Raw genomic sequence first — 20,341 nt, forward strand, 5'->3', positions numbered from 1 at the left:
ATGTGCTTCACCTCTCAAAAGTGGTGTATTTCAGCAAGCCAGTGGTATTAAAAACCAAAAGCAAGCTCTGAATTTTTCCCTAATTAATGTCAAAGATAGTCTGGCATCTGGGTGTCTGTAATTTGCCATTCTTAAGCACACTGTCTAATTGACTGTCTCAGCTCTAGTACTTAAGTGGAATTACCCCTATGCTTAAAGATGTACTGCATTTCAGTCCAGTACTGAACCAAACTCATGAGGAATTGCACTCTGTAGAGGTCTGTGTAGCACAAAATAAGTAGTCCCACATGCTTGTGCAGAGAATGCTCTCTGATGAACAGTCCTCACAGAGACTCCGAGTCAAACGCAAGTTCTTTGTTTTAGGAAAGTCTTGTCATCTTCTAATGAATCATGATGGATCTCTCAACTTCTGCCCTAAGTCTCTAGCAGATTTTAAAATGGAATATTCTTAATTGAGGCAAATCTTCACTGTTTCTGTGGCTACTGGTTAGAAAAGGCTGGGAGGCCTTGGAAAATTCCAGCCTGTGTTTAGGTTCGCCTTCGCTGTGGCTGTTGAAAGTGGATGTAATGCTGCTGAGTCCTCTTTTGCTATCTTGGAGAAGACAGTGGTGAACAGCCTGATTAATTCAAAGACATTAGTCTGCAGCATTCGTTACCTTTTTTTTTTTTTTCTTTTCTCAGATCAGCACTGTCTTTCATTTATAGGCTAGGCCTGCCCTAACTCACATATGTGATAAAGCAATCTTTATGGCTGAAATCATTGACATTCATGTGCTTGCCTTTTTTTCCTTCAGGATATTTGAATATACAGTCGTGGCCTGAGAATATGACAGATTTCAGGGTGTTTTCTAACTTGGTTACTATTGGTGGAAGAGCTCTCTATAGGTAAGCTGCTTCCTCTGTTGATGGAATTGGTTTTTATTAGTATTCAGTGATTTTTTTTTGTTCAGTAGCACAGAATGCAACATCCTTTGGGAAGGGCATCATGAACTGATATATTTTTCACTGTTACCAAGGTATTCCTCAACAGTATCTTTGCTAATCAGTTGTTTATAATGGCTAATAACTTTTGAACATAATGATTTTTAAAAACCCCACCAAAAACAAACGTCTTGGTTCATTGCTGTAGCTATTAACTCATTGTCCAGAAAGTACTATGGTATAAAATACCTTTTGAATGTGAAACATAACTTAAAAGACATTAATGGAAGAATTTAGCCCCATTATCAGGAAGTTTGTGTGGTTGAGATTGGAAGTGCAGGCTCATGTGCCCAAAGAACAATGTGGTCTTAAGAAGTGTTAAAAGATAAATTCATGGAAGAACACTGAAATCACTTAGGTACCTTACAGGTGGGGTGTACATTAATGCCATTTTTGCCAGAGACGTTTCTGTATGAAAGCTCAGATGGAGCAATTGGTTTGAAGAGAAGAAAATGTGAGAAATAATAGGGGAAGCACCGGAAGGTACCTGAATGATCAGTACAGCAACCCCTGGTCCCCCATTGTGTAAATGTAGTAAATTAGTCATGGGATTCTGCTGTCATCTTAAACACCAATCCAAGCAGAATATGAATAGCAGTGAAACCTTGAGATTGAATTAGAGCCCAGCATTCTGTTTGGAAGCAGTAATTTGTATTTGGAACAGCTGGAAAACAATTAAAATCATTAAAATACAATGACTTAAAGGATGCCCAGAAACTGGATATTGTCTTCACTAATCTTCAGTCGTAAGTACGTGCAGTCATTTCTGTGTTACACAGACAATCATTTACCGTTCCTTTGATGAAGAAAGGCGATAACCACATATTACAACAAAAGAAAAATGAAATGTAGAAAAATGGGCTGGAAAAACTTCCCTGAAAATAACAAAAACATTAATTTGATGCCTGACAGAAGATGTTAATACATTTGCAGTTTCTCCTTAGCATAAACTATCAGAGTATGAATTCTGTTGCAAAAAACCTGGATTTTATTCAGTTTTCACAACAGCAATTTATCTCAAAAAATATGTTAATGGATGAAATGGAACTAGTTGAGTTCTGCTGGCCCACATGGCCTAGCATTGCGAGCATCACAGCTTGTGCTATTGCAGTTCTTATAGGACTCACAGTTTTCTAAGCAGTAGAACTATATGTTGGCTCAAAAAATATCTGTGTCACCCCAAAATAAGTTTTCTGACCAAAGTTGAGTTTTGCCAGAAAGATCATCTTGACATTAGGAACTAATTCTGGGAAATTCCCAACCAGCTCTAATGAGTTGCACCTTCTGAAGCTAATTCCTCTTCTCTCTTACTTTTGTTTTCATCACAGTGGCCTTTCCTTACTCATCCTAAAGCAACAAGGCATTACTTCTCTGCAGTTTCAGTCCTTGAAGCAAATCAGTGCTGGCAACATCTACATAACAGACAACAGCAATTTGTGTTACTACCACACTGTCAACTGGACCAGCCTCTTCAGCACACCCAGTCAAAAGACCGTGATTCATCGAAATAAAAAGGCAGAGAACTGCAGTAAGTACTGCTGCTCAGTGCAAATCTTGCTGTCTATGACTGGCTCATCTGGGGAGGGAAAATGATACAATTACTGACAAGATACATTGCAGTGAGGAGGCCAGAAGCTTGTCTGATGTCTCTTGAAGCTCCTTGGACATCGGTGGAGCTGTGATCATTTACAGAATCTAAGGATTTGGCCCAGTCTGCCTCTGAGCAGATTTCTAGGCAAATGAAATGTTTTAAGGTATGAACAAATGAAAAGGAAGAGAGAGCACTCCTTCCTTACCATGATGTGAACTTTCCAGATTAGAGAACCAGTTTCACAAATACGAATTCTGAAGACCATAAATGTGGAGTGAATGTAGTGTTCATAAAAGGCACTGATATTAAAGATTCAGAAACTACAGCCCTTTTCTTATGGAGTGAGATTAGCATCTTTTGTTTCCCTTACCCTGCTTCACCAAAGTGGCTTTGTCTTAATCCAGAAAGGTCACTTTTGGAACTGGTTTTGGTCACTGAATTCCTCCTTTCTGTGTTTGATCTACCTGATAAAGAAGATTCCTTTTAATTGGAACTAAGTGTCTTTCAGGAAATCTTACGTGCCAATAACTGGACTGAGCTCACAGTACTGAAAAGCAAATGAATGCTATGTAGCAGATGAAACAATTTGGTTATACAGAAATCAGGCAGCAAATTGCATTAATACAATCATCTTGTAGCAGCAATATAGTTCATTTTAAGCATCTGTTAGACTGCTAGCAAGAGAGGAGATTCATTAAATTGCTGTATGTTTAAGTGATATTTCTAGGGTTTGCGCTTTGGCCAGCCAGAAATGCTTGCCTTGGGTTTTTTCAGGATGTGGTCCTACTTTTAACTTACTCTTTTAGCTTGTGAGGGTTTTTTTTCCCTTTTTTTTCTACCTTCCAGTTGCAGTACTATTCTGCTATGCATTGAGAGAGTTTGTGACTGTTGTCATCACTGTAGTATGAGTGAAACACAACTATACATCTATCACTGCTGCTCAGTTATTTTTCTAATCTCTTCTGCCATGTAAGAGCTACATGAAATGGGAAGTCTTGTTTGGGTGGTCCCTGCATGGTTTTGTTGGTTTGGGTTTTATTATTATTATTACGCTATTTCTCTACAGAAAAGTTTAAAAAGTGAAGGTTAAAAAAATGCCTCTTGCTGTTGATGTAGATAGTTTAATTGTGATCATGCCTGAAGGTGTAGAGAGAACGGGTTGTTTCTTAACCTGCAGCAGACTGCTGTCCGCTTTCAAACTGTGGCATACTTCATTCTTTGACATAAACTTTCTGTTATGTGAGACAGAAGAATGTATTGAACCGAACTTTTCATGGTAGAAGTTTTCCTGTATGTTTGCAAAAGATGTCCTTGGTGTAGGCTGTGAAACTATGGATTAGACCCTTATATGTGGTAGAACATCTTGTAGGAAGGCAATACAGAAGGTGGAGGAGAGGTGCAGTGTCTGCTGCTGCTGCTATGATGAGGAAATGCACAAGAGTGGCCTGTATGTTGAACAGCATCATGCCCTGGTGTCCTTACTACTGTAAGCCAGCCAAGAGGTGACAAAAGCATGACTAAATTATTTCAGGTGGTTTTCTGTGAGAGTGGCATAGCTCTCTCCGTCATCCAGATGATTGAACACGTGATGATCATGTCATATGGAAATGAAGCACTGATGAAAAGTCCAAGAATAGTCCTGAATAATAAAATGAGTTAACCAGTTGCAGGACAGAGAAGGTTGCAGAGTCGCTATTTTCAGCACAGCCAACTTCATCTTGTTCTGAATTAGCTCCAGTTGCTCAACATCCATGAGCTTTGTATCATCATCTTACTGGCTTCTCTTGTTTTTCATATTTTCCATCTCAAGGCTTTTTCTTTGCTTTGAGTTCTTCTGAGGGTGAATATTATTTGAACATTGAATAAGATAGGCCTTGCAAGGGAAAAACATGCATTTTCTGGCACCTTTGAAACTTGGAGGAAAGCTCCTGACTTCCCATGAATAGCTAATGCCTTCAGTCTTGCCAGCCTGGAGCATTTGTATATGTCTTGTAGTTCCAGTATGCAGTCTGTTCCGTCTGCCCCCTGTCCTGGTTCAGCTAGGATAGGGTTAAGTTTCCCCAGCAGAGAGGGGGAAGGGATCTCCAGCCGGCTTATTCATACCATGCTGAGGTCAGGTCCGAGGTGGCTTTGCTTGCAGAAAGCACATGCGGCGGGCTGTCTGTATCCATTGCAGTATTTCTCTGTATATCTTTTGTCTTGTTTACTGTTATTACTGTTTGTTGTTGTTATTATCACTATTGTTGTTGTTCAGATTGTTTCTTACACTATTGTATTAAATTTCTTCTTATTTTAACCCGGGGTTTGTGCCCTACTTGTGTCCGAGGGTGGGGGAGGGACAACGGCAACGTGATCTCTGGTCCCAGCAGGCCCTAAACCACTACACCCCACATAGAAAGACAACTATGAAAAACAGTATATTATTTGGCAAATAAAGGTGTTTCCAAGAAAGAGAATCACATCTGCCCAGGGATGGTGGGTTGCTAGTTGCTTGTCCATGCAGTGGTTGGAGTTTAATAGGATCAAGTGGTGAGGAGGAACCAAGTTCTGTGTTAGCAGTCTAGTAACAAGTATATTTTGTATGTCATGACAGGAGGAATTAGCCCTTTGAGATGTCACATAAGGAATTTATTGGGTTGTCACAACACAATCTATCTGAAGAAGCACAAGGTCTTGATGACCACTCAAGAATCACTAGGGTTATATTCCAAGATCCTAGTGTGGTCCCATCTTGCTGGAGATACATAAACCTGTGAAACTACCAGAGAGCACAGGCTTCCTCTCTACCATATGAAAAACTGCTGACACTGGGAGAAAAATCTTGCTTTCAATGCTCTTTGATGTTATCTAATGGCAGATTGGCTATAGCCAATGATAATGGTGCATCATTTAATGAAAGAACAACCAGGTCTCTTCCATTCCTAGAGATTTAGTATAAAAATAAAATAAGCAGTAATAAGGTTGAACATAGGCCTCATGTCTTACCGTGCTTTCTCTTTGCTTCAAGCTCTCTGAAACTTACAATATGTTAGAAGACAATGGAAAACCACCCAGCAGAGAACTTCATAAGGTGGATTTCCCTTCATGGAATAGCATCTCATTTGCTTCATCGGTTTGCACACAAAGGGAAAATGTAAACTTTATTTGACTTCTGGCTTGTTGAGGATTTGTTACACTAGAGACCTATTCTTTTCCATAAAGAAAAATACTACTAAAGATATTTCCTGAAATATAACACCAAGGGAAATCTTCATGAGGAAAGCAAATATCATTCATTTCATTTTAAGAAGTCACAATGTAAGCTACAGTACCCAGGGACTAGTTTTAGAAACGGATTCTAACCTGTGTTCATTACATGGACTATATATAATGAACTTAGGCTAGAGGCCAAGTTACTCTCATCAGAAGGCAGTGCCTTAGCTGACTTCCTGAGTCCTAACAGGGAACAGTGGTTTTCTCTCTCTATGCATGTCTGTGTGAGTGAATTGATTAATGTTTTGTGGCCTTTTGAGAGTCAGCATTAGATAAAAGATCTATCCTGCTGCTTGAACTCTGCCTGTCAGTCAGCACCTCTCTGGGGTTAAATGGGTTCTGCTGCAGGTTAGATGTCTAACAAAAATCTTCACAATTACTTGGAGTAAGGCAGCACTGTTTCTTAGAGCCAGATGCATTCCTCCAGGATCCTCTGAAACATCTGTGATTTTCAGGATAGGCCAACAGCTGGGATTTAGGAGAGTTTTCTCTGTCTTCCACTGGCTGAATGTTTGGGATCTGAGGGCAAGTCTCTAGGGTGTCCATTTCTGCCTTTCAGTTGTTTTGCCTGTTCTAGACCCTGATCCTGCAGATGCTTGAGCATATGCCCATGCCTCTCTGAGTGACAAATAAGACTAATCAGAATGGAGAAGGGAAATGCATAAGTAAATATTTGCAGGATCAGAATCCATCCTCTATGGTAGAAGTACTGTCTGTTTGCTTGCATGGTAACTAGCAGGGTGTGACTTGTTAATAAAAATATCCATTAAAGATTTTTTTCACATCATTTACAGTGAAAGAAACCATGTTAATTATTACAGCCACTCCCAGGTATGTTTATTATTATTTCTTCGCATATTTTGAGTTGCTATCAGCTTGTTTTCATTCTCCTCACTACCTAGTGATTGTTAAGCCAGTTACAGCAAACATTTACAATCAACGTGAACCTTTTCTTAAAACTCATGTAAGAGCTTCCAAGATCTTCTAGTCAGCATCATATTTAAGTGACTTTTACGATATATCATAAGATGATGATATCTTTTCCATACCGTTTAGTGCCACGTTCAGCTGACTGTATAAGTCAGTGAGGAAATACTAAAAAATTGTTGAGGGAGTAAAATATTTGTGGAAAAGTTTGGTCTATATTAATGCTTCATCTTTGACATTATAGAGTTTGGCAGAACACTGCTTTGGTTGGTTTTTTTTTTTTTTTCAATTAAGAAGATGAAGACAACAGACTTTAGCCAGTGAAAAATGCGACAAAATTATACAACACACAAAATATACTTTATGCTCCTGATTCCCTCAGTTATTTCATCTCTCTGTTTCTGCCACTTCTTAACAATGTTAAAATAGTCACCAGATATTTCACTGCCTCTGAGATGGCTTTTCCAAATACTGGTTAAAAGCCTAAGGCAGACTTAACTTGTTTGTAGAATGCTGAAAATACAGGAGCAAAACATGTGGTTTTTGAATTTTAAAAAAATCCATAAACCCCACAATGGTGTATTGCTTCGTGTTGTCTTTCTAATAATGTCCTGTGAGGGGCCAGAGAAGGATGGGTATCTGGGAGGAATGCGTCTTTCTATCCACACAGTCAGGGATAGAAATATCAGTGTCCAAGCTTGTGTACACAGGGAACATAAAAGAAGGTGGCACCTTTGAAGCTGAGCACCATGGAAAGGGTGGCAGTATGTGATCATCAGCAAGAGACTTCTGAACTGTGTAGGTTACAGGAGAAGACTTGAGGGCAAGGGACAAGTTGAGACTTCAACAGCTGTTTCACTTTTAGCACAGTCTGATGGTGTCTCCCAAGGCTGTTTAAGAGTTCAGATGGCTAATAGGCATCTTCAAACTGATAAGCTGAGTGGCAATTAATTGGAGATCATTCATCCAAAATGCAGTGCATGAAGCTCTCATTTAATGTAGACTACTACTTGTCTACTACTATAAATTGTAATGTTAAAAACTGTTTGTGCATAAAACTTAGTTATGAACATAATTAACGCAGAGTGAATGACCATAATGTTATTTGATGGAGAATGTGCTCTGGTAGTTAGATTTTACTGTTGCTCCATGCTGAAGTGAAGAATCTGCGGGTTTTTTTCCCAGCATGGGTTTTTTTGTGGAACAGTCAGAGGTGACTCATGTTAAATATGAGTGCATACAAAATAAATACAGAAAAATATTCTTCTATACAAAGTTATTTAAATAATTCCTTTCATCTTCAGTGACACCTGCAGTGTACATTGAACCCTTTCTAGGCAAAGGTTGTTATAAATGTGATTGTTATGAATTATGTCAATTTAGCCACCAATTAACAACTTGAATAAATGATTACATTCATTATCAGGCATGATGCAAAGCTAATTGAAGTCTGTGGGAGCTTTTCTATTGAGTTCACAAAGCTTTGGATCAGGCCCATAAGTGGATAGCTGAATAATAATCTTTCTTTTTTTAGATAGGTAATTTTCTTGTGTTCTGTTAAGGTTGGGGAAAAACATTGAACCTTTCTGCTTCTAACCTGTGTGACCCCATTAATAAAGAATGAACAGTTGTTCTAAAACTCCCAATGAAAATGAGTTCCTGTCACAAGCATTATTGTTCTTTCCTTCCACATATGGCCGTGTGATATGCTGGAGCTTCAGAACATTCTCAGTCCATGGAAATGCCAAATAATGTGTCTAAAATTGAAACATTTCTTTAGCCATCCCTATAATTAAAGAAGAGGAAGACGGCAAGTGTAATGGGTTTTTATAAGTTGTCAAAAAACCCACTCCCTTATTGCCAAGATTCATTTATGAAAACATTTCTATGACTTAGAAATAAGCAGAAGGAAATGCTGAATTTTTTTTTCTATTGCTTTTTTCACAGACTTACAGGCACTGTGTTGGCTAGATTTCAATAGGGTAATCATGATTTTCTTTACTGAAAAGCTCTGGTTTTGTTTGCATAAGGTTACTCAGTATATTTTCTGAGCTATCTTGTAATAGTGTCACTTGCTATTTGAAGGGCTATTTTAGTGCAACACTGTGTGCGTGTGTGTGTAAATTCCTGATCACAGAGTAGTCTGACAGCTGAGAACAGTGAAAAGAAAGGAAATCACTAGTAATAAAAGCACAATTTCCAGTTACAAGAAAAGGTGAGAAAGCAAACAGGAAACTGCCTTTCAATGTCAAGAGTGTATAAAACAAAATCAGAAGAATTAATGATATTCTTAATATTGAAAATGAGAACAAAGCAGGGTGTGGGGTTTTTATTGCATGACAAGCACTTCAAGTGAGTCATTGAGTAGGAAATAAAACTATTTATATAAAAAGTTTGCTTAATTAGAACTGTGATAATTTCAGGGTTTGGGGTTTTTTTGGGTTTTTGTTGTTTTTTTTTTCTGATACAGTTTAAGCCTGAAGCTGCCTGTTAATCCCAGGTGTCCCTGTGGCAGGCAACATGAGACAAGACTCATATATTTGTCTGGTCAGTGTCAGTCACTTGTCACCATGAGACTGGATGAGATCAAGGGAGAGTGGCAGACCAGGCGTGAAGTGCTGGAGTCTGCTCCAAGGGAGCCCTCAAGTGTGCTCTAAATCCTCAGGTATAATTGAGGTTCCCCTGAAATGACCAACTGTATCACCTGGAACTTTTTTCTGCATGCTCCTGTAGGCAATTAACATGAAATAGGCCCAAACTGGCCTTGTAATACCAAGTCAGTGCACCTCCTGAACTGTACTGCACAAAGACAGCAATAGGCTGAGATATACATGAAATGTCTCAAAGTGGATGAAAATGGCAACTGTGTTGGCTACACAGGTAACATCTGCTAATCCAAAGCTTTTGCCTAATTATTCTTTTGATTTCGGTGAAGTTCAGTCAGTAACATAGTGGAACTACTGACATCTGTTATAAAAATACTGCTAGCAAAAAAAAAAAAAAAAAAAGTTATTAGAGTTAGGACAATAATGAAAAGCTGAATTTCTTGTCCCTGCTCATACTGGCTGTGTGTGGTGTGGCTCCTTGGACTGCAGCAGACTGTCTCCTGATTTACAGTAGACCTCAGGGAAAGACAATAAGAAATCTCTACAAAATGGCATGCTAACTAGCTCAGGTCTGTCTTGCTGTGCTGGAATCTGTGATAATTAATACACTTTAAAGGAAATTAAATGACCACCTGGAATTACTGCTAAATTTAATTATTTTATGTTGGGCTAATTTGAGGTTTGAGGCAAAAGAGGATCAAAAGGATACTTCTGAACACCTTCTGAATGTTGTCATTAAGAAAGTGTATGTGATATTAAAAATGTGTGTATATATTCAGGCATTCCAGCCTTGATAAGACATGAGTGTGCAGACTTTTTGTGTCCAAGGTTATTTATAATATTGTATTGAATAAGATAGTGCTCATCTACCTACTGAATTACCTATATTGGACAGCAAAGCCATTCAGAGACAGCTACAGCACTGTACAAATAGGAAGCATGCTGCTGAAGTCTCTTGTTCTTGGATCAGTTTGCCTGTGAGGGCTGGAGGACATGAAATCCTTGATTGTTTCCTGTGCTGCTTGTAAAGGTGAAATGTCCTTTTTTGCCACTGAATTATGAAAATGTTCTATGCGGAAAACCAAATGAATAGACAACGATCTGCCATTTTCAGTCTCGATAAAGAAAACGTCCTATTGCAAGAAGAAAGGAAATATGGAAGAATCTTCACTCCTCTCCCCTACTCACTACATGGGCTTGCATACAGTTGTTGCATTTTTTTTTTTTTTTCTAAGAAGTGCTTTGTAATAAATTCAGAGGTCAGAAAGCAGGGTGACGGTGACAGGACAGGTAGTGTATATCAAAGGAGAGAACCATGCCAGTGTGACATGAACTTCGTGCATCTCAGCAGGCAAAAGGAGGTGCAGGAATTGCCTTGTAGGAAATAGAAGAGGACATAGGCTAGGCATGCTATATAGATCAGAAAGATGTGTTTGACGGGCATGGTGCTAACATCAGACAATGCTGCCTGATGAAAAGGAGCGATTAAGGAGCGGTTAAGGAGGCAGCCGCTGTATGAAGCAGTGTACTCTCCCGTACAGTAGGCTGCTGTGATGGATATTCAGTGCTTCAAACGTGGGACATTATATACACCATAGCACAGAATAACCAGTTTTAAAACATGCTGTGGAGAGTAGAAAGCATCTTTCTGCTGTTCTCTTTTGTGATTTAGAAGGGCTTTGTGCTTCTCAGGTAATAAAACTCAGTATACTCTTTAATTGTTAAGGTAGATTGTAATCGACAGTACCTAACTGCACTATTCCAGCCTTGACAGTGGAGAGAAACTCATCAGGTATCCTGAAATGAAAATGAAACAGGGTGGTTTTTTGCCGGTCACCCAGCAATGCTGCTGTACTGAAACAAGTGTAGAAAAATAGTGCACATAGTACTACTGTCTTTTTATTTAATATAAAGCTGCCAGAGGGCTTTATGCATTTTGTAAAAATATCTTCTGTTGATTTTGCTATTGCCTGTCTTTAAATGTGTGCTAGGCATATGCAGTTGCTGTTTAATACATGTATTCAGTACATGTGTGGTGGTTCCCCACTGGACATTTCATGCTACAGTGTTGGAGGGGGTTGTAGAATTCTACCAGCAAGCCTACTTTTAATTTATTATTTGGCACTTTCCTCAACTTGGTTCCATTGGTTTAAAATCAAAGAAGTGTTTATGTATTTGCCATCTCTGATATTTAAGATTGCTGCTCTTTTCATCCTACTCCGTCTAGTACGTAATCTATTTGCGTTAGACGTTTCATCGTGCAAGAGTGAATTCAGATTAAGAGATCTACCCTTTCACATGCCAGGGTTTGACTGAAACTGTGTGACTGGACTTTCTTCAGATGCTGGAGAGAGAACATGTGTTTTCTTTTGCCCTTTGCTCATTTTCTTCATCTGTCACAGTTGTCTAGATATTTATGTAGAGAAGGGTTTCTGTAAAATAAAATTACAGAATTAATTATGCTGTTTGAAGCAACCTTTCCCTCCCACCCTTTTTTAGTAGTTTATTTTGTGTGGGTTTGGGGGTTTTAATATAAAGGCTCTTTGGCTCTTCAGGTGCTTTTGCAATAAACAATTAAAGAAATCACAGTTAATGGTGATTTTCCTTCAACTTTTTACGTACCATCTGTAAATTTTATTTCAGGGAGTTCTCAATTCAGAGGTAGTGCTTTATATCTTAGTTTAATAGCCCTTTTGTGGAACTGGACAATTGATTTTTGAAATCCTTTAAATTTTTGGCATTTACCATGTCCTGTGTCAGGGAATTCTGCAGTTTGATCTATACTTTCTATGAAGAAAAATCTCACTTTGAACCCTATTGTGCTCCTGTCTCTTTGAATGCTCATGAGGGACTTGGAAGAAGCACTGAACAATTGTTTTGTGCTTACCACCTTCTTGTCATTCAGATTTTATAGACCTTTATAATGTTCTTTCTCACCCATATCTAAGGATACTTTTCTGTTTATTCCTGATGTAGGAGCTCTTCTCTAATTTTGATCATCCTTGTAGCACTCTCTTAAACCTTGTTTTTACTCTACTATATCCTTTTTGGAAGGAAACAACCAGAAGTGTTTATAGTATTCAAACTGAGAGTGCACAGTGTGCTTCTGTAGTGGTATGATGATAATTTTCTGCTATTCTGTTTCTAGAAAATCTGAACGTTCAGTTTGCTTTTCTGAGTATGGCAGAATGCTGAATGAAATGTTTTCCTCTGGATTTCAAAGGACTATGTAAATTAATGACAGTCGCTTCTCTCTCTGTGCAGCTGCTGATGGAATGGTGTGTAATGAGTTATGCTCAAGTGATGGCTGTTGGGGGCCAGGGCCAGACCAGTGTCTCTCCTGCAAGCGCTTCATCAGGGGACGGACCTGCATAGACTCTTGCAACCTGTATGATGGGTAAGATATTCCCCTTGCATTTTCCCCTAAAGTTGCTGATTACATTGTTCAGGACTTTAATGAGTCAGTTCTTTTGGTTTTACATTAATCAATATCTGGCTCCATTGCTAATGTTACTGATTTTGAGTGAAATATGTTGTGGGATAAGTTTTAAGGATTTCTAAATCTTAACTTGTGTAGAAGGTTTTACCCAGTCTTCTGCTGAGTAAAATTTTCATGCAACATCAAAAGTTTGTTGCACCTTTTGCACTGCTCATGATGTGAACAGTTTAGGTAAAGACTCATGAAAAAAACCCACCATTGAGCCCTACTTGAATAATGACACCCTTGTTCAGAAACACATACAATTATGTATGAGTTAGATTTAGGCATGTGATAAAGAATTTCTCTGAATAAGGACCCAAAATTAGGAAAAGTCTCTCTTTTTTCATTATGCACTGTGTATGTATACACACAAATGTAAATAATAAAACCAACATGAGTTCTTCCTCCCCTTTCCTCTGCTGCTCATGCATGTACACCATCTTTTCTGGAGGATGGGTGGGGGAATACCTACCTACAGCACAGACAAGGTGGCTGAATCTGCCTTAGGACAGAAAATGGAGCTGAACTGCTTATATTAGCTGCAGCAGCAGAAATTCATAATTAAGCTGTGGAAGGAAACAGGTAAAATTTTACTTCCTGTATAACAATATAGCAAGGTCCCCCGCACCTCTCTTAAAGTCAACATAAAAAACCTAAATTATTTAAATCATCTTTTTGAGCTCATGCTGCTAATTGAAAAATAAGATCACTTTATGATTTCATCCTCTTTCTTTTCCTGTCTTGGATGTCAACTCCTGTAATTGGAAAGAGTTTTGAATGAACTCCTATACAAACATGAAAATGTTCTAAACTCTTCTATTTGCAGAATGCATGCAAAAAAAATCTTGTCAGAGGACAGTTTTATGTGCTTAAAAGCTCCTCTTCTTTCCTCCCCCACCTCCCCCCAAAAAAAGAAAAGTTGCAGACCACAGTTATGTTGTCATGTGCACCAGAATATATTGGACCACATTTGGTGGCTTTCTTCCATGAAGCCTAGCATGGTAAGATCATGAGGAGGCTCTCCTTACCAGCCCTCAGGTCAGAATGTTCTGATCTGTATTCATTAGTGAATGGTATTTACTCTTTCCACAGGATCAGTTCCTTCCTAAATATGTGAAGTGATTTGTGACCTGGGATTGGGGAGAATTTTTGTTTGTGTGAGAGCTTTTCACATTCATCTTGCAGGGCAACAACAGTACTTCAGGGTAGGGTCAGATGTATTTGACTTCTCTGTTAGTCCTCAACAGGAAAGATCTATCTCCAAAGGCAAAGAGAAGTGTGAGCTCACTTGCCATTGGCAATTGAGGTTTTCTTCAGTTGTATTGTTGCAGTAGGTACTAATTACTCTATGGAGGAGTGGAGGGTGAACATCAGTAAACTAAGCACAGAGGCCTTCCTCCTCCTGGATATTAATAGAGCCCACTAATATAAGTGTACAGCACATCTTTAACTGGTTAATGTAAATATCTTAACTGCTTAAAGCAACAAGATGAGATCCACCTGCAAAGCAGGTGTTCAGGTGGTGTTCAGTCTGGGCTAGTTAGATTCTGTCTATGGTCAGTAGGACAAAAATGACCTGTTCAGATGTTAATTCATCTCAGTCTAGAAGAGGGTGGGATGAATTGTGTTGAGAAAGTGCCAGAGGTTTTTTGTGAGGTGCAACTGTCACCTGTAATGAGACACCTGGCATTTAAAGGAAGAAATACCACCTACTGTCACTACTTTTTTTTTTCCCCACTTACAAATGGTTAATTAAAAAAAAAACACTTGGGTGATAGTTTCTTGTGGATACATGAAATGTATAAGCAAAAGGATTTGTTTTGACATTTTATAGATTCAGATCTTAGTCTAGAATTGTTGATGAAAAAGTTACAAGCCTTTTGGAGAATGGGCTTTAAAACAAGAGTGTTTGTAGAGACATAACTAAAACAAGAGCTGCACTGTGATCAGTGCTCTTTCTAATCCTTTCCTACCCAATAGTGACATCTCACATGTAACAAGTGGCTTCCTGAATCTGAGCTATGAATGATAATTCCATAGATAAAAATAAAAAAATTAGTTACGTTGTCCTGTTAATGAGGCCCATATTTTCCTAAGCAAAGAGGGGGAAAAAAACACTATAGTTTTATACTGGTAAACAAGATGTCTTCAGCTTCACCTGCCCATGAATGAGGTTCCTGATGGGGCCCAGTTTTCAGCTGGTATAAATCAACATAACGTCATTAACAGAAGTGATCTCAGCTGGCCTAGTCTGCTGACCCTAGTGAAGCTGAAATGATTTCCCCCAGGTGAAGCAACAGCTATTTTGTCTCTGTTTCAGTCTCATTTTTGCTTTCTCCTAACCTGTCTCCAAAATACTTTCCTAGGGAATTTCGAGAATTTGCAAATGGTTCTGTTTGTGTGGAGTGTGATCCCCAGTGTGAAAAGATGGAAGAAAACATGATCACATGCTATGGGCCGGTAAGAGCAAAATTTTTTGTTATGGGGTAGCTTGTTAAAGTGTACTAAAGCACAGACTCTGTTTTCTGCTTACAGACTATAAAGTAGCTATTGAAAATTAATGTTAACAAAAGCAGGAAATATACCTATTCTGCATGTAGGGAAAGAATTCTGCTCATGTTAAATTGGTGCTGGGAATAAACTTCCTTGGAAAAGATTCCTTAACAAAACAGCTTAAAAAATTTTCTGAGTTGTATTAATGCTTAGTGGTACAGATGCACAAAACTTTTAAATGATAGTATGCAGTTGTGATTTGAGTGCCTTTATTTTTAATGGTTTTCATTCTTTATGCTCAGTTCTATCCTGTTATACTACAACTTCAGTAACCTTTTTTTTTTTTCACAAAAAATTGTGGAAATTTGCCTCGATCTCTTGATTAGCTTGAACAATATGATGTTTGTTTTATTTAGCTTAAGTTAGCCTTATAGGTTGCTTTGATAGAAGTTTTTTTCATGCATCCTAAATGAATGTCAACTGTAGCTGTCACCTTTATAATGGCCAGTGATTCTTCTTTCAAAGATTATTGCTCTTTTGTGAGATAGAAGTTGTCTCTTTCTTTATATTGCTAAGATTAAAAGTCACAAGTATTGTGGGCAATGAGGATTTGTATTTTAGTCTCTTCATTGTTTAGAAAATTTAACTCATAACTTATTTCCTTATTTCTGTGATTTGCCTTTTTCTTCTGTTCAGTAGCTATCATCATTTTTTTTGCAATAGTGTGTTTTCTACAACACAACCATAAAGCAAGGAGCTAATGTTTAAGGTGCTCCACCCACGAGGGAAATTTGGATTTGTAAGCAGGGGTCATGAATGTAAAATTCTAGACCAGTGCCCAACCTGAACAGCAGATTTGTTTATACACTAGGTTATCATCACAGCTTTAAAATTCTACTTCTACAGTGTCCAGGAGCCTTGGTTTGTAGCTTCTAACAGTCTGGTCTACATATGTATTAAGAAGAAGGAGCCCGTGTAGCTCTTCACTATTGTGATCAGATACCGTAGGGAGAACACAGTGTGGAAAGTAGTTCTGGAGTGCAGAGGTAGGGGATCCCACTGAAAGGCCATTGCAGTTGCTTTGCGCATGTGGGTCAGTATTGAACAATGTTGTGGGAAATTTCTTGGAGTTCAAGTGGGTATGATGCCCATTGTGTTAAGCACATCAGTAGTATTGAGAAACATGTTTAGAAGCTGAAATTTAGCCTTACATTCTGCAGAAGTTGTTTCTGACCAAAAGCACCAGGATTTATATGCTTGCTCCTCCTTTAACAGAGGAGCATATAGCTCCTACATATGGAACCACACAGCTAATTCACTGTTCATTTGGAAAGAAATGCTACTGCTGTTATTGCCTGTCAGTCTAGGACCTGCAGTTCTAGTGCATCAGGAGAAGACAGAGTTGAGTACACTGCATTTCTTTCTTCCATACTCTCCAGGGACCTGACCATTGCACAAAGTGTTTCCATTTTAAGGATGGTCCAAATTGTGTGGAAAAATGTCCTGATGGCTTACAGGGGGCCAACAGCTTCATTTTCAAATACGCTGATGAGGATCGTGAGTGCCATCCGTGTCATCCAAACTGCACCCAAGGGTAAGTGTAAATTCTGTGAAGTGAACCATTCTATTTACTGTTTATAGCACATGATGATTTACATACAGTTTGGCTTGGTAAAGCAGTTGTCCCACTCCTGGAAACGGAGTGCGTGCAGCAGTACTGCAACCTTTGATTTTCAGGTGTCTTGTGACATTCAGGTTCTAGTCATGAATGTCCAGCAGCTTAACAGAAGAAAGCTTACATCTGTTTTGAAAACCATAGAGAACAACTTTTCACAGCAATTCTCTTCGCTTTCCTTCTAGCTACCACTGGTTTGTAGCAAATGCTGCCATTGACACCTAAGTGTAGGCCTGTAAAATTACTTTGTTTCTAGTATTTGCTTGTTGACAGAATTTTCATCTCTGTTTCTTCATATTGGTGAACTAACCTGGCAGCACTACTGTAAGATTGAAAGCATTACTGCTCTCTTTTTCATATGGGGACCGATGCAAAAGTTTTGTCTGAAACCAGACTTTGCACAGGAGTCTGAGTGTCAGTTTCTCAGGTCCTAAGTGCCCAAAATCACTTGTTACATTTGGAAGTATTCAGCCCATGTATCTGAGCCAGAATTAGGAACATGTGTATGTGACTACTATTATTTTGTTGCACAACTATTGTTTTTCATGGGCCACATAAGTTATAAATGTCTTTTTGATGAGTCGGTTGGTGATGTCCAGCATACAAAGAAAGAGGCAGCCAGGGGTAAAAAGAGAAAACTTCAGTGAGTGAAATAAACTTCGACAAGAGGCTCTTATTGTTTAGCAGCTAAAATTAAACCAGTAAATTATTCAGTGTAATCTTGATGTCAACAGCTGTTGCTATTCAAAATGAGACCTTTTGCTGGTTTTGCAAATCTAATTACAATAGAACCATTAGGGAAATGAAAGTGAGATCACAAAGACACAGCCAGGATCTGTTAAAGATTTGTCTTCCCCTCAGACCCTTTAAATCACTTATGCAATAAGAAAAATGCTGCTACTGTGAAAGAAGAGTGTAAGAAGAAACAATGTGAAAAGATGAGCTCACTTCAGGAGCTCTGGTTCTGGCTCTCATAGATGGTGGAAGTGCCAGTTCTGGTTGATTCTGACAAGCCCAGCTATGGATGATAGATTTACTGTCCACCCTGCATAAGAAGTGCCTTGCAGCTCTGCTGGACTCACAGAAGACCAGTATATGACACTTCCTATTCTCTCCTCTTTTCTGGGGAGGTTTAACTGATCTATTACTAATCTTCATGGCATAACTGTGTTTCTCCTAAACGAGGAAAGGAGCAGAATGTTTTCCATGCCTTTCAGTTCTTCATATGCATCAGTATTTTGCAAGTGGTCATTTGTTTTTATCTCCCTGGATAGAATGGAATCAAGAAGGGAGGCTTTTATGCCTTGTGATGGAAATCTGACTTTCTTGTTCATGAACAAATAAGAAGGACATTAGGCAGTTGTAACTGAACTTGCCAGTATTCATTGGCAACCCTTGGTGACACACGGTTACTTTCTGCTGAATGATGTTGTAATTTAATTCTTGAACTTTCAGGTTTCCCTTTTTTATATTTTCTGCAGCTGATGAGGTGAAAGAATGTCTCATTTAGAGTTGTGTGCCAATCCCTGGAGAAATTACAAACTACCACTAGTAAAAGGGCCAAAGGTCTCACCCAGGTTACATATGCAAATGTGTGGTGATCTCCCAAATGAAGAGCTATCCCTTTGCCTTGACTCAAATTCTCATAGGAATCCTCACCCTCTTACTAAAGAGTTAATGTGTCTGTTCTTAGGTATTTTGTTAACTCCTCATAAAAACAACACCCCACCACCCCCCAAATCTGGGTAAGCATATGTATTCTTTTCTACTGTTCCTAGAGACTTTCTGGCATGTGATTATGTTAATGAAACTGTTAATGACTGCCCCAGATGTTTGGGGTTTATGGGTTGTCTATCTTCTTGCCAGCGTTGTCAGGGGCTGAATATGCCCACAGAGAGAAAGGAAATCATTTGCTCTCTCTCCTTTTCTCCTTTAATACTGAATTCTCTAGTTTTATACCCTTCCTCTAGAAATTAATATTTAAATTCCTCTCAATCAGGATTGTTCAGTGGAATAGGTTATGGAGAGAACACATCTTGATATTTGGCTCACAACTGAATGGTACAGAGAAACCATAACTCTACTTCATCTGGCATGTCTGTTCTCCTCTCTGTCAGATCAATTGCTGGAATAAAACCGATACCCTAGCAGTACAGCTTGGATACTCATCAAAAAGTGTTGAGCTGCTGCAGAGCAGTGCTCCCGGTGTGGTATTATTTCATTCCTGCAGTGCTGCTCTCTTTGAATCAGGCTGCTTTCTAAATTGGGTTGTTAGTTCTCATACATTGTTTCTAGTCATCCCCACCTGTTGTTGTCACCAAAGAAGATATCTGCCCCACCTCTGTGTTTCCTGTGAGGATTTTGCCACAATTTTGTCATGGCATTTGTAGATGATTCCTTTACACCCTAGAGCATGAGATTTGATAACACCTTTCTACTCCCTTATTCAAGTATAATGACTGCTTCTATTAACAGGTGTGTAATTATCCAGCCCTGTTAGTGATCTTACATTGAATAAGAGAACTATCAAGGAGTGACTTCCTTGGATGCAATAACTGTGCTCTTGGCCTTGCATCCCCATGATAAATATCAGCTCCTTGAAGCCGATTCAGAGCAGATCTGAGGCATTAGGGACAGCTTTCCCATTTAATTCAAGAGAGTCAGAAAGCATTTGGCACCTTGTCTTGCAGAGCTAACCAAAATGGAACACTTCCACAGACATAAAATGCTAATTATATAATAGCATTTGATGGTCTGCTTCCTCACAGGACAAGACACAAATGGGAGATCTCACTGGATGCCTCTCCTCATCATAGAGATGCATTTCCTCACACAACTTTTTGAAGGAAGTGTATTGCTCTTCACCAAAACATTATTCTCTTTCTCAGCCAAGAGCAGAGACGTCATGGGAGTCTTATCAACACATGCGCTCTCCAGAAGGGGTTTGAAAGCAGAAGGACTGTCTTGCCCCTAAAGCTTAGGTGTATTTTTAGGAAGGGATTATAAATTTCAGATGAAACAACAGTGCAAATTCAATGGCAAAAAACGCTGAATAATAAACCCTTACTATTTTGTAGATGCAAAATTTCCTTCAACCTGCTGCCCCTCTTCAACTTTCTTACTATCACCATCAGTACGTGCTTCCTGTTAACTAAGTAACCCCCTGGTTTTGAGTTGTCTGACTTTATCTATAGCAATAGTTGGATGACTAGGTCATTGCCAGAACCAAGGTTTTCTCCTGTCCAGAGTTAATCCATCTATAACATTTTATAATCAGTTTTGTTTGTTTCCAATGACAGATTTTTGAGAACTCATCTGACCAGAAATGGCTTCAC

At 38.8% G+C, this 20,341-nt stretch overlaps 1 protein-coding gene across 4 annotated transcripts in view; it reads left to right on the forward strand.

Moving 5' to 3' along the window:
• ERBB4 (erb-b2 receptor tyrosine kinase 4) overlaps positions 1-20,341 on the forward strand; it is a 648,261-nt gene that overhangs the window by 469,318 nt on the left and 158,602 nt on the right. For all 4 annotated transcript variants that reach the window (XM_074910349.1, XM_074910351.1, XM_074910348.1 and 1 more), the window contains exons 11-15: positions 795-885; positions 2,310-2,509; positions 12,622-12,754; positions 15,205-15,298; positions 16,771-16,925. In XM_074910349.1, coding sequence (XP_074766450.1) covers positions 795-885; positions 2,310-2,509; positions 12,622-12,754; positions 15,205-15,298; positions 16,771-16,925 — 673 coding nt within the window. The remainder of the gene's footprint in view (positions 1-794; positions 886-2,309; positions 2,510-12,621; positions 12,755-15,204; positions 15,299-16,770; positions 16,926-20,341) is intronic.

Source organism: Athene noctua, chromosome 7 (genome assembly GCF_965140245.1).
Source record: "Athene noctua chromosome 7, bAthNoc1.hap1.1, whole genome shotgun sequence".
Lineage (NCBI taxonomy): Eukaryota > Metazoa > Chordata > Aves > Strigiformes > Strigidae > Athene > Athene noctua.